This window comes from Coregonus lavaretus, assembly GCF_964263955.1.
Source record: "Coregonus lavaretus genome assembly, chromosome: 31".
In the NCBI taxonomy this organism is placed as follows: Eukaryota; Metazoa; Chordata; class Actinopteri; order Salmoniformes; family Salmonidae; genus Coregonus; species Coregonus lavaretus.
In genome coordinates, this window is record NC_140018.1 from 4,483,102 (window position 1) to 4,497,262 (window position 14,161).

Below are 14,161 nucleotides of genomic sequence, written 5' to 3' on the forward strand. Positions count from 1 at the left end.
GGGCAACCCTTGTGATCTATGTGTTTCTAGGGCAACCCTTGTGATCTATGTGTTTCTAGGGCAACCCTTGTGATCTATGTGTTTCTAGGGCAACCCTTGTGATCTATGTGTTTCTAGGGCAACCCTTGTGATCTATGTGTTTCTAGGGCAACCCTTGTGATCTATGTGTTTCTAGGGCAACCCTTGTGATCTGTGTGTTTTGTAAAGAGCATGTGTCCCCATGGCATTGTCACAACCTTGGACTGTACGACCTGTGTGGTCCTCCGCCTCCCTGTGTCCCAGCGTGTTTAACTGCTTTGGTTAAAAAAGCGTGACAAAGAAGCATATTAGCGGTATCCCTCAATGGGTAGCCTTAACCACTTCTTGGATTAAAAGAAGGCCAGGGCTTTAGTGGTGTTGAGTGCTGCTTGTGAAAGAGAGAGAATGCAGCCGTCGCCGGAGTCTTTGAAAATGCAACCATTCTTATAGTCACTTCTGACATGAATCCTGGTTCTAAAAATCTATGATCCGTAGGCTAATTTTACTCGATGGAAGGAAGGAAGGAAGGAAGGAAGGAAGGGTGCATTATTAAAGTATTGACACTGGGCCTGCCTCTCTGACGGTTGTCTGTTTACCAGGGAAACCAGCCGCTCTACTGTAACTATCAACACGACATGCTTTGCTTACACAGAGGGTGCGGCCTGGTTAACACGGATGCTGTGTTTGTGTGGGTCACATCAGTCTCTGCTGGCCTGTCCGTGTACAGCAGAGGGCCGCAGTGTGTATCTTATGGATGTGACAAATGTACATGTTTTATTGACGTTTAATCTGCCAGTTATTTATAATTTAAATGTTGTTGTTTTTTACAATACTAAAATGAGGTGAATTCACATTTCAGAAATGGTCCTGCGTATGACTGCTAGGGGGCAATGCAGTTCAATGAACCGCAGTCATGGCTACCTACCAGCTCGACGGAGCTCACCTTACTGCTGTCCCCCATCCAATCAGCAACGGTGGTATTAATGTCGTTTTAGGGTCTCTGTTGTGTGCCTCTCCTCCATGTTCTCAGTGGTCAGTACATGGGACTTCACTCACCAATGTGGTGGCTTGTTGCAGTGATGTGCGACAGCGTGTTCAATAGACGTCCAGCAATCTGTTGTTAACGCCACGTATGGTGTTTGAGAGCTCGCGCTTTGTACTTGCAGAGCGATCATTGTACAAGTCTCCATCAGGACCCTTCACAGTTTTTTTCGACATGGCATCTTGTCGTCCGGTTCTAGATAGGCCGTCAGGGTATTGAAGCCGACATCCTCTACCATTGACAATGGCTGCATATCAACTGTAATCATTTCTGTAATGAGCGCTGTGATTTTCTCACTCCGTCCCTCATCGCTCTGCTGCCAGCAACGGGTTTGGTCTCACGGCGCCTCCCTTTCAGCATTGCACCTGTACTGCCACTGCAGCTCAATTACACTTCACAAAGTTTGCATTTCATTACCTTCTCATTTAACATCTCAAAGTATTGCCGTACAGGTCTTCGCTGCTGTCGCTTCCTTGTTTCAATCTCTGCCATTTTTCCAACAGTTAACGACGATGACGTGTGGAGCGCTTTATAGCCGAGGCAAATCATTTGAAAGATGCATATCTCCTACTTACAGCATTATTGCGTTAGGTATTTGTTACATTTAAATGTTTTGCCTTTATGATGATCAGGACATGTTAGTGGTATTTCTGTGATAACTGCACTGGGATTTTAATTTTGTAAAAAGAACAACACTTAGTTAGGGATTTTTTCTAAACGTAATGATCCCAAATTAATTTCAACATTTAAACATCACACCCCTAGTGTATGTTGTGGCAGAAAAACAATTTATGCCAGATGGTGAAGCGTGATTCATCACTCCAGAGAACGCGTTTCCACTGCACGAGAGTCCAATGGCGGCGAGCTTTACACCACTCCAGCCGACACTTGGCATTGAGCATGGTGATCTTAGCCTTGTGTGCGGCTGCTCGGCCATGGAAACCCATTTCATGAAGCTCCCAACGAACAGTTATTGTGCTGATGTTGCTTCCAGAGGCAGTTTGGAACTCAGTAGTGAGTGTTGCATCCGAGGACAGACGATTTTTACACGCTACACGCTTCAGCACTCGGCGGTCCTGTTCTGTGAGATTGTGTGGCCTACCACTTTGCGGCTGAGCCGTTGTTGCTCCTAGACGTTTCCACTTCACAATAACAGTACTTACAGTTGACCAGGGCAGCTCTAGCAGGGCAGAAAGTTGACGAACTGACTTGTTGGAAAGGTGGCATCCTATGACGGTGCCATGTTGAAAGTCACTGAGCTCTTCAGTAAGGCCATTCTACTGTGTGCTCGATTTTATACACCTGATACATTGAAGCTGTTCTGGCTCGTGGTGGCCCAACGCCCTATTAAGACACTTTATGTTGGTGTTTCCTTTATTTTGCCAGTTACCTGTATCTGTTCTTTGTCTCTGATGCCCCTCAGTGGAAAGAGAGTTACTAAATGAGTTCTGTAGTGCTTATTATAAAACTGCCAGTGAAAGGAATCGAGTCTGCTTTCATAAGACTTTCTATGAATCATTGTCTTACTGCAAAACCAACCCTGTTTGGTGACCCCTAGTAACTGACTGTTTGGTGACCCCTAGTAACTGACTGTTCGGTGACCCCTAGTAACTGACTGTTTGGTGACCCCTAGTAACTGACTGTTTGGTGACCCCTAGTAACTGACTGTTTGGTGACCCCTAGTAACTGACTGTTTGGTGACCCCTAGTGTTCATTGTCAGTGTTACCATAGTAACAGAGGTTTGCCTGCTAACATTTTCAACAATGACTGATAGGCTTACAGAAGGAAAGATGAAATCATGCAATCTTTATTATATTGTATCATATGTTAAGATGTAGCTTAATGAAATAAACTGTATGATATGAATATCTGAAATAAATCATAAATAAGTAGCAAGGGGCAGCAGTAGCCTGGTTTCAGAGTCACTTCTTTCTCTCTCGTGCTCAGGGGACTCCTTCACTCAATTCCGTTTTTCTGAGGAGAAGGAGTGGGAGATGGACTCATTGGCGACCAATCAGGTAAATATGATATTGCCTTTCCTCTGTTCCTCTTCAAGTTGTCTTTCCAGTATAGATCACTCTCTCTCTCTCTCAGTGAACGGTCCAGTCAGCTCTACCAGTGCTCAATAAGATCTTGTTGCCAATAGTGTTTGATGTGTTTATCTGTCTTCAGAGAGTGATTAGGTAGTGGCTAGGGTGTTGTTTTGGTACTAGTCTATTTTGTCTCAGGAGTTGATCAGTGCTCTCTCCCCCTCCCCCTCTCCCTCTCCTCCCTCTCTCTCCTCCCATCTCTCCCTCCCTCACGCCTCCCCTCTCTCCTCCCCTCTCTCCTCCCCTCTCTCCCTCCCTCTCTCCCTCCCTCTCTCCCCCTCCCCCTCTCCCCCTCCCCCTCTCCCTCTCCTCCCTCTCTCTCCTCCCCTCTCTCCCTCCCTCTCTCCCCCTCCCCCTCTCCCCCTCCCCCTCTCCCTCTCCTCCCTCTCTCTCCTCCCCTCTCTCCCTCCCTCTCTCCTCCCCTCTCTCCCTCCCTCACTCCTCCCCTCTCTCCCTCCCTCTCTCCTCCCCTCTCTCCCTCCCTCTCTCCCTCCCTCTCTCCCCCTCCCCCTCTCCCTCTCCTCCCTCTCTCTCCTCCCCTCTCTCCCTCCCTCTCTCCTCCCCTCTCTCCCTCCCTCTCTCCTCCCCTCTCTCCCTCCCTCTCCCCCTCTCTCTCTCCCCTCTCCCTCTCTCCCTCTCTCTCCCCACCCCTCTCCCTCCACCCCCTCTCTATCTCCCTCCACCCCCTCTCTATCTCCCCCTCCCTCAGTTGTCAGCAGTGTTTGTGGACCTCCCAGCCCTGGCCCAGTCTCTACAGGAGCTGCCTCTTCACCTCAGACTGAACCTGGAGCCTGAACTAGTCCAGGTAGGTACTGATGCAGTCTGACTTACTTGACTTCAACCTTTTTGCTCCATTGGGTTTGGTGTTGGACACATTGACTACCTCGGGCATCTAGACTAGCGTATTCAGAAGTGTTGTAATATTACCATGGAAACCTCAAAAGTGTTGAATTATTTCTGTTATCAGAGCATTCCCAGATAGTCATTGTCTAAGTATGGGTAATGTAATGGTCAGTCACCAAGTGTGTTTGGGTTGAATCCAGATGATTAATCTAATCCTGTGGTTATATATCAGGTGACCTCTCCGGTGGAGCTACCCACTATGACCTTGGCACCCAAACAGGACTCTGTAGCGCTGGGTATGTTCAAGCCTCCTGTCCCAGCAGCTCAGAAAGGCCTTACTCCAAGCCTTGGCGTTTCCTGTGCTGTGAGCACAGCCCCATGCACTGTTCCTCTGGGCTCCTCAGCAGCCAAGACTCCTGTGGTGGATGACATGGATAAGGAGTTGGACCAGCTGCTCACCCTACAGAGCCCATTCTCAGAACCTTCTGGCAGGCTTGTGGAGGTTCCAGATAAACGTGAGTACTGTTCTGCAACGTTGTAATTAGATTATACAAGGTTGCAGATCAATTCAGTGCGGGAAAAAATACCTTGTTGCTTCAACAACCCATCACTTAACAGTAACCTAAAGAAAGGCGTTGATAATTTGCTAGCAACATACAGAGAAACAAGATGGAATGTTGTTGGTTCATCCACTTTATCTGTGTGAGTACTAGGGAGAGTGCAACTTTCTGTGGTTTATTTTTTTTTCCATCAGCATTAGAGGAGAGGGAGGAGCTGGTTCCAGAGGAGGAGAGGGAGGATAAGAAGCAGGAGACACAGCAGGTCAAGGAGGAGATTCAGAAGGAGGATGTGGCTGCACCTCCTAAGGCAGAGGTAGCAAAGGAGGTGGTGACAGAGGAGGACCTGGAAGACTGGCTGGACAGCATGATCTCCTGACCTCTGACCCTGTCACACAGCCTGGCCTGGGAGCAGGACCGTCCAGTCCCCCTCAGCCCGCAACTCAGCCCCCAACTCAGCCTTAACAGTCACGATGACCTCTGACCCTGTCACACAGCCTGGCCTGGGAGCAGGACCGTCCAGTCCCCCTCAGCCCGCAACTCAGCCCTTAACAGTCACGATGACCTCTGACCCTGTCACACAGCCTGGCCTGGGAGCAGGACCGTCCAGTCCCCCTCAGCCCTCAACTCAGCCCCCAACTCAGCCCTTAACAGTCACGATGAGGAGTACCTCCAGCCCGCAACTCAGCCCTTAACAGTCACGATGACCTCTGACCCTATCACACAGCCTGGCCTGGGAGCAGGACCATCCAGTCCCCCTCAGCCCGCAACTCAGCCCGCAACTCAGCCTTAACAGTCACGATGAGGAGTACCTCCCTTAGCTCCGTAACTCAGCCCCCTAACAGTCTTACATCATATTCTACTCCACCACTGCACAGTCAAGACATGGAGCACTGCTTATATAACAGCAGATTCATTAATTGACATTTCATGATGGACAATCATTAGATCGACTTTGGATGAAGGCATTGTTGATTTAAGATAGCCAATTATAGAATATACTTTTCACAAATGCTGTTGTTGGGAGTTCTTTCCCTCCCATTTGACTGATTCACATGTCAAATCCCATGTTGTCTCCATCCTACCGACTACCCTGGATGGTCTGATAGCCTGAACTAGTGGCTTGTGGCTACAGAGATGGGACTGTGGGTCTGGCAGCAGAGCTCTGTGAGCTGATGTTTAACCGCGCTTTGTACCCTTCAAAGGATGGATCTTCTATTCCTTTTGCCTTGTCAGACACTGAAAGGGAGTCACACAGATTTCCCCTCTGAAAGGTTTCTGTAATGGGATCGGTGTTGTGAGTCAGTTGACAGCCCGTGGAATACAGACATGGTTTATTGGTTACTTTAGTCATTTCCATCCTCCCTTCTCGAAGATAAATGCAGTTTACCAAAGCTACTACATATATAAATAGCCATACAATAGCAGCTCACTGCTTTTCTGTCTTTGTGTGTTCAATAAATCCTGAACTGTGTTTTTTCCTCAGCGTGTAATTTCTACTACGGAAAGAACTGTGTACAGGCAGGCAAGGACACTATAGTTTGGGAACAATGGGTATATAGATTTTACACAACATATATATATTTTATTTTTTTCCTAAAAAGCTATCCCTACTGTAGCTAGGTCATTCTAATCTAATCCACAACCTAGAGCACTAAGGGTGTCAAGGTTTCTCATTTAAGGCACATTGGCACATGATAAACAACTATAAAGGGGCTCAAGACTTACTCTTGAGGGACCCCTTTTTTTAAATGTCTCATCTCACCAAAGCTAATCAGATTCAGACCAAGTTCAAGAAAAAGGTAGAATGGGTCTAATTTAATTTCTAGTGAAGTTTCATCATTTATCACCACCACAATTCACATTCTAGCGTCAATCTTGTATTTTGGTTCTCAGTTAATATCTAGGGTATTAATATCATAGCTTGTGCATTCGATCACCCCTCAAGCTGTAACCCTACACATATCAATGTCTCCACTCTACCACACGACACACATTGTTCAACAGTTTTGGGGTTAAGCAAGTGTCATCATAACAGATCAAATTAATATAAAACCATGTGTGTTCAAAGAGCGAACAAGGTGTCATCGACATGGTGTCACCGTGGCAGGTGACTTATCTTGACTTTACTTTCAATATAAATCCAAACACCAAGTCCAATCGTCGTCTTCATCGTCAGTCTCTCCTCGGTAGTGGCTGGCCATTTCGATAGGTGAAACTGTATGATGGATACAACGGCAGCAGAAGAGCTATGTGGAGCTAGTTGTCATGTTCCGTTAAGGTTCAAGTGAGTTAGTCTTTCTCAGAGAGTGTTGTAGGGTAACTGGGTGGTGTTCTGGTGTCCTCTCTACCCAGAGAGTGTTGTAGGGTAACTGGGTAATGTTCTGGTGTCCTCTACCCAGAGAGTGTTGTAGGGTAACTGGGTAGTGTTCTGGTGTCCTCTCTACCCAGAGAGTGTTGTAGGGTAACTGGGTGGTGTTCTGGTGTCCTCTCTACCCAGAGAGTGTTGTAGGGTAACTGGGTAGTGTTCTGGTGTCCTCTACCCAGAGAGTGTTGTAGGGTAACTGGGTAGTGTTCTGGTGTCCTCTACCCAGAGAGTGTTGTAGGGTAACTGGGTAGTGTTAGGTGTCCTCTACCCAGTGAGTGTTGTAGGGTAACTGGGTAGTGTTAGGTGTCCTCTTTACCAAGGTAGGGTTGTAGGGTAGCTGGGTAATGTAGTGTTAGGTGTCCTCTCTACCCAGGTAGGGTTGTAGGGTAGCTGGGTAATGTAGTGTTAGGTGTCCTCTCTACCCAAGCAGGTCCTCATACTGCTTCCTGAAACAGTCCCCAGCAGGGAAGAAGTCCCAGCATCTCTCCTGGTACATTTTCCACACATACGACTCCTGTCGAGGAAGAGGGAAATACACAAGAGTTAAAATGTTTCAGGAGTGAAAAGGTGTTTCAACTAGAAAAGGTAATTTTACATGAAGTCAAATTGTGTAGTGTGTTAAATAGACAACAGCATTTAGGAAAAGTCAAGGACAAAGGGGGACATGAGTTTAAAAATGGCAGCAATATTTCAATTTGAAATTCACATGACATTCAAAAGGCGTGACATCGTTGGCGGTTTATGGAGCGATTGCATTCATTTTTTTAAATATTAAAATTCAATATTTATATATTCAGTTTCAATATGGTAGATATTGCATTCATTGTGTATCAAGTTTACAAACTATATTATTTAAAGTTGATCAAAGTTTTTAATATATTCAACAGTTTTCAAATTCAGTTTGATAAATTCTGATTCAAAACCAGAGACAACATCCTGGTACTTTGCCAGCCAGGAAATGTAGAGGAGAACCGATATAATCAAACGCTTTGTGGTAAACAGAAGCTTCTGGCGGTGTCCGAAGCCAATGTGGCATGTTTCATTTACTGTCTTCCTATGAATTTGTCTCTAGCATTTGAACCAATATAAGCTATTATAGCTATATCCCATTCCTGAAAGCTTAGACTCTCTCGAACATGGACATGCCTTCCCACTGGGCACACACTGGTTGAATCAACGTTTTTTTCCACGTCATTTGAATGAAATTTCATTGAACCAATGTGGAATAGACATTGAATTGACGTCTGTGCCCAGTGGGTTCTGTTCCCATCTATGATGATCACAGGCCGCAAAGAACATGTAAGAAAGGAGTGTCACAAAAAACATAATTTGGCCCCCATAAGAATACAGTTGAATAGCCCTGTCATAGCCCTTCTAAGGATAGCCTTTCCATTCCCTATTTCATCTTTCTTTTGTGACTGACTGGGTTCGTACCAGGTCTCCTGCATGTCACAAGACTGTGTAAGCCCACTTAGCGAAAGCCCATAGGGATTAGTTCTGGAAGCTAACACAAGTCTTCAAGTCTCTAGCAAAGTTATTCATCAAAAGAGCATGGTTTATCTATCCACCTGTTACATTTCACCCCGATTTGACCTCATACTCAGAGAGCACGGCACTAATATAACTAACTGGGTTCCAAATCAGGCCTCCTGCACAACAACACTTTCAGTGGCAAACAGAAGCAGAAGGATCTGTGCACCATTTAATGAGAGTGCAACAGAGGTGGTTTGGTGATCCATGCACGTGATGAGCAACCTTGGCTGAGACCTGAAGACGTGTTAGTTTGACAGATGGGGTTCTAACCCAGGTCTCCTGTGCGCCAGACAATGCAATTTGTCAGGTCTCAGACCAGTTACTCATGTTCCAGAGAGTCTTAGCTTTCAGGAATGGGGTCATAATGGCTTATAGCCAAAACGGTTCAAACACTAGAGCCAAATTCATAGGGAAAAAATTAATTAACCATTCCACATTGGCTTCAGAATCCACCAGAAGCTTCTGTTTACCACAGAGAGCGTTTGATTCTGTCTGTGCTCCTCTACCTTTCCTGGCTGGCAAAGTACCAGGATGTTGTCTCTGGTTTTGAAATCCGAATTTAGAGAACTGAATTTGAAAACTGAATCTGAATGCATCTGAGAAGTTGAATATATGAAACTTTCATAAACTTGAAATGATAGTTTGTAAACTTGATACACAGAAAATGAATGCAACATCTACCGTATTGAAAAGGAATATATAAATATTGAATTTGAATATTCAATTAAAATTGAAATTGAATTTTAAAAATGAATGCAATATTCATTCAATTCAGTTTCAAATCATGAAATACAACATCAATTTATGAATTCAATGATTCAATTTGTGCATTACAAATTCAAACATATTCCATTCAAATTCAATATCCTAATACAAATTCAAAATTATGGAATTGAAATACAATTTCTGTTGGCACTCAAATCACTCCATAGTTCTAGTGCTAATGTTTCAGGACTGAAAAGTTGTTTTAATTACAGAGATTGAGACCTGTGTTCATATGATAAAGAAATTTGTTTTTGTACGTACCTGACCAGTGTGTTCAGTCTCGTCCTTGTTGATGAGGTACATCAGGAAGAAGCTGCGCAAGGAGAAAAGCGGTGTCAAAAGGTGGCCAGTTTGATCAAATATTAGCTCAGGCTTTCATCCAGAGCATCCTTGGTTAAGCACATCTAATTAAATTCAAAAACGAGACCCTTTTATGGCACAGCTCTGGTCGTATGTGCTTTAAACAACGTCATCATGTCACTATGTACTCACAGGTAGTTGGCCAGGTTGTGCTCTTGTAAGGTGTGAGTCTCAAAGCCGTGGGGTGTCGTGTCAAAGTAGTCGTTTCCAATACCACAGATGAAGCATTTAGTCTACAGCAAGAGGATGGAATGTGTTTACCCAATCAGATACATTCCCCTCCCCTAACAGATTGCGTTTATTCAAGAAGATGCAATGTTCTGTTGTGAAGAATATGCTTATTCCTAACATTGATACAGTTGGTTCTAGGTGAGACCAGGTGAACTCTTACCTCCATATCCTCCTTCACCTGCTCCTGCTGGTCTCTCAGTTCCCCAAACGCATCAATAATCAAACCTGTAGTATTGAACAAAGACAGCATTTTAACTTCACAAGGATTACATGGGAAAGTCCTCTCAGCTGTTCTGAAAACCAGGGGCCTCAGAGTAGGAGTGCTGATTTAGGATCACACCTTTTTAGATCACAACGGGTAAGATTACATGGACGGGGGATTGGGGGGGGGGGGACCTGATCCTAGATCCCCCAAAGAACCTAGTAATAGTTTAATTTGAGTTTATTCTAGTGTACATGGCAGCCAAAAGTTGAATTGTGTATACATCAGGAAATCCAAGAAAACTAATGTGATACAGTATCAAGAAAGTTCAGGGGTCAATTCCATTTAAATTCCAGTCGATTCAGAAAGTAAAACACATTCTAATTCTAATTCAAAATGTTATCTGTTGAAAAGCATTGAAGAGAATTTCAGTGTACTTCCTGAATTGACCCCAACCCTGGTCGTAGCGTACCCTGAATGATGGCCAGGAGGATGACAATGACGAAGAAGAAGAAGGTGATGTCAAAGAGGATACGCCACAGCTCGTAGGGGTCTCCCGCCGGGTCCTCCAGCTCATCACCGATACCACCGCCGGCCCTCACCCCCGCGTACAGGTGGAACAGATAGCACTGAGGAGGAGATACAGGTGGAACAGATAGCACTGAGGAGGAGATACAGGTGGAACAGATAGCACTGAGGAGGAGATACAGGTGGAACAGATAGCACTGAGGAGGAGATACAGGTGGAACAGATAGCACTGAGGAGGAGATACAGGTGGAACAGATAGCACTGAGGAGGAGATACAGGTGGAACAGATAGCACTGAGGAGGAGATACAGGTGGAACAGATAGCACTGAGGAGGAGATACAGGTGGAACAGATAGCACCGAGGAGGAGATACAGGTGGAACAGATAGCACCGAGGAGGAGATACAGGTGGAACAGATAGCACTGAGGAGGAGATACAGGTGGAACAGATAGCACTGGAGGAGATACAGGTGGAACAGATAGCACTGAGGAGGAGATACAGGTGGAACAGATAGCACTGAGGAGGAGATACAGGTGGAACAGATAGCACTGAGGAGGATATACAGGTGGAACAGATAGCACTGAGGAGGATATACAGGTGGAACAGATAGCACTGAGGAGGTGATACAGGTGGAACAGATAGCACTGAGGAGGATATACAGGTGGAACAGATAGCACTGAGGAGGAGATACAGGTGGAACAGATGGCACTGAGGAGGAGAAGCGAGGGAGGGGAGGAGGGGGCTTTAAAACTCAATCTTTCAAAAAAAAGACTGATACAAGTGTAAACGTTGTGCTTTATGTAGTAAAGGATGAAGACGGGGCTTTTAAACTCCTCCTTATTCAACAATCTGAGTGATATACTGTACACTAGTGTGAAGGATATGCAGCAGGGTTGACACCATTTCTGGATCCCTTCCTACAACATGTTCTGTGAGTTGTGGAATGAACTCTAACCAAGCCATCTATTACTGGGTTATCTTAAGAACGTAATGTTTGAAGGATGTGCATGACTAACTGATACATGCTATGACACAGTATCAACACTGCAGCAGTGAGTAGAGGTGTGTGTGTGTGTGAATAGACTTACAGTCATCATGTCGTCACACTTCATGTCAGGTGCGTCCTCGTCCTCACTCTTGTTGTAGAACTTCCTGAAGAAGTTGAAGGCCACCACGGTGTAGAGATACACCACCACCGCCAACAGACCTACAGTCAGCACCAACTGTACAGAGACAGAGAGAGAGACAGATAGAGAGGGGGAGAGAGACAGATAGAGAGGGAGAGACAGAGATTGAGGGAGAGAGAGATGGAGAGAGACAGAGAGGGGGTCATTGTTAGTGAAGATGTTGAAGGCCACCACGGTGTACAGATACACTGCCAACAGACAGTCAGCACCAACTGGAGAGAGGAAATTAATATTCTCAGCATACAGAAATGTAAATTGTGTTGAGACCTGTGTCACATGCACTTTAAAGAAACATGACTTCACTTGACTTGAGAGAGGATAACAACCGCGTTCCTCCACACTGGCTTCCAGTCGAAGCTCCCATCCACTACAGAGCATGGTACCTGCCTACGGAGCAGCAAGAGGAACTACCTTCAGGCTATGCTCAAACCCTACACCCCAAACCGAGCACTCCGTTCTGCCACCTCTGGTCTCTTGGTCCTCCCATCCCTACGGGAGGGCAGCTCCTGTTCAGCCCAGTCCAAGCTCTTCTCTGTCCTGACACCCCAATGGTGGAACCAGCTTCCCCCTGAAGTTAGAACAGCAAAGTCCCTGCCCATCTTACGAAAATATCTGAAACCCTACCTCTTCAAAGAGTATTTTAAATAATCTCACCGCCCCACCCAAAAATAAAATAAAAGCCTTTTGAGAACTAAAACTAGCACTTGACTTTTTCCCCCCTTACTCGCTCTTACAGCTAGTGACCACACTGCAGAGCTGCATCCAGAACAAGATTCATGACAACAACAAAAAAAAACGCTAACCTGCATTGAGATGTCCCCCTGATCTACAGTCTAGTGATTAAAACGTCTGTGTGGCCTTCTGACGGTGTCTGGTGGTTATTATCGCCACATGCCTGTTTTCCGTTGTGAGTGACGGAGGACAGGATGGTCCTCAGGGTCTTGAAGCCCATGGCGATGTCCAGAAGATGGGCGGCGAAGAAGAAGTTGTTGTAGTGACCCAGGATGGACATGGTGGCGTACCAGATCAGGTACAGGAACGACTGCAAATGACAAGAACAAGGAAAAGTCAAGCTCAGTCCGTCGCTTTTTCAGTCTAAAATCAACTTTTCCCTTTTGTGCTTGCCGATTGTTAAGGGACTTGATAGGTGTAAGCAATATGGTGATGGCTCCAGCTAGCCTTCTAATGGCCTCAGGGTGGTTAGACCATACTGCTTACTACCTATCCAGAGCCTTATTGCCAGCCACAAACACTGAAGGGGGAGGGGCTGGGTTGACAGTTTTGGCTTTATTGAGGGAGTAAACACTTACGTTGTCAGTCAGCACCACTCCCATTTTCCAGATGTGGTACTTGGTGTCGATAGAGCTCAACCTGCCATTAGGAAACAGACAGTTGTTTCTTAGCGTTGAATTAAATTTAACCACACATTCACAATACAGGATCATGTCATTTTACTGTGTTGATATGAGAGGATTACTTTCTCACCAGCGGTTAACTAAACTGAGATTCTATGTTTATCACTGTGTTCATTACCAGTGCATCAGCCAGCATTCACATTATTATGAGTTTTGTTAAGATTATATGAGAATATAGTATGTCTGTGTGTATATATATATATGTATACACACACAGCTGTGGAAAAAAATCAAGAGACCACTGCAAATGTTTCTTAAATCAGCATCTCTACATGTATGACAGCCATTCCATTCCAGTGTCTGTTGAATTCCAACACAGGCACACCTCATTCTACTGAATTAGGTACTGATTAGGTGATCACATGAACCAGATCTTATTTAACGAGGAAAAGTATAAAAACCACTGCTGTGGTCATCACTATCCTCTTGCAATAGGACTAGCTGGATGGCAAAAACAGTGCTAATAGTACCTCAAAAGTAATTTTAATAAAAAAATAACTATTGACCATGCAAAAAGAGTTGAAAAGGAAAGTTTTGAGTGAGAAAAAGGAGGTTTCAATTCTGTCTTTACTGGCAGAGGGATACAGTGAGCGTCAGGTCGCTTCCATCCTTAAAATTTCAAAGACGGCGGTTCATAAGAACAAGGTCAAGCAGCAGACATTGGGGACAACAAAGCTACAGACCGGCAGAGGGCGAAAACGACTCTCTACTGACCGGGATGACCGCCAACTCATTTGAATGTCACTCAACAACCGTAGGATGACATCAAGTGACCTACAAAAAGAATGGCAAACGGCAGCTGGAGTGAAGTGCACGGTGACGACGGTTCGAAACAGGCTCCTAGGGGCAGGGCTGAAGTCGTGCAAAGCTAGAAAAAAAGCCCTTCATCAATGAGAAGCAAAGAAGAGCCAGGCTGAAGTTTGCAAAAGACCATAAGGATTGGACCGTAGAGGACAGGAGTAAGGTCATCTTCTCTGATGAGTCCAATTTTCAGCTTTGCCCAACACCTGGTCGTCTAATGG

General features: G+C 45.3%; 2 protein-coding genes across 2 annotated transcripts in view; one reads left to right on the forward strand and one right to left on the reverse strand.

Annotated features, from left to right (window-relative positions):
• Positions 1 to 6,025, forward strand: part of aven (apoptosis, caspase activation inhibitor) — a 48,578-nt gene extending 42,553 nt beyond the window's left edge. Inside the window, exons 3-6 of the mRNA XM_084148788.1 lie at positions 3,009 to 3,079; positions 3,861 to 3,956; positions 4,227 to 4,509; positions 4,749 to 6,025. Of these exons, the coding sequence (XP_084004914.1) occupies positions 3,009 to 3,079; positions 3,861 to 3,956; positions 4,227 to 4,509; positions 4,749 to 4,930 (632 nt within the window). The 3' untranslated portion in view covers positions 4,931 to 6,025. The remainder of the gene's footprint in view (positions 1 to 3,008; positions 3,080 to 3,860; positions 3,957 to 4,226; positions 4,510 to 4,748) is intronic.
• Positions 6,026 to 7,337: 1,312 nt separating this feature from the next.
• LOC311106745 (ryanodine receptor 3-like) overlaps positions 7,338 to 14,161 on the reverse strand; it is a gene marked incomplete at both ends in the record, with an annotated part of 179,129 nt that continues 172,305 nt past the window's right edge. The window contains 8 exons of the mRNA XM_084149143.1: positions 7,338 to 7,433; positions 9,479 to 9,530; positions 9,710 to 9,810; positions 9,969 to 10,033; positions 10,483 to 10,639; positions 11,626 to 11,760; positions 12,620 to 12,766; positions 13,035 to 13,095. Coding sequence (XP_084005269.1) covers positions 7,338 to 7,433; positions 9,479 to 9,530; positions 9,710 to 9,810; positions 9,969 to 10,033; positions 10,483 to 10,639; positions 11,626 to 11,760; positions 12,620 to 12,766; positions 13,035 to 13,095 — 814 coding nt within the window. The remainder of the gene's footprint in view (positions 7,434 to 9,478; positions 9,531 to 9,709; positions 9,811 to 9,968; positions 10,034 to 10,482; positions 10,640 to 11,625; positions 11,761 to 12,619; positions 12,767 to 13,034; positions 13,096 to 14,161) is intronic.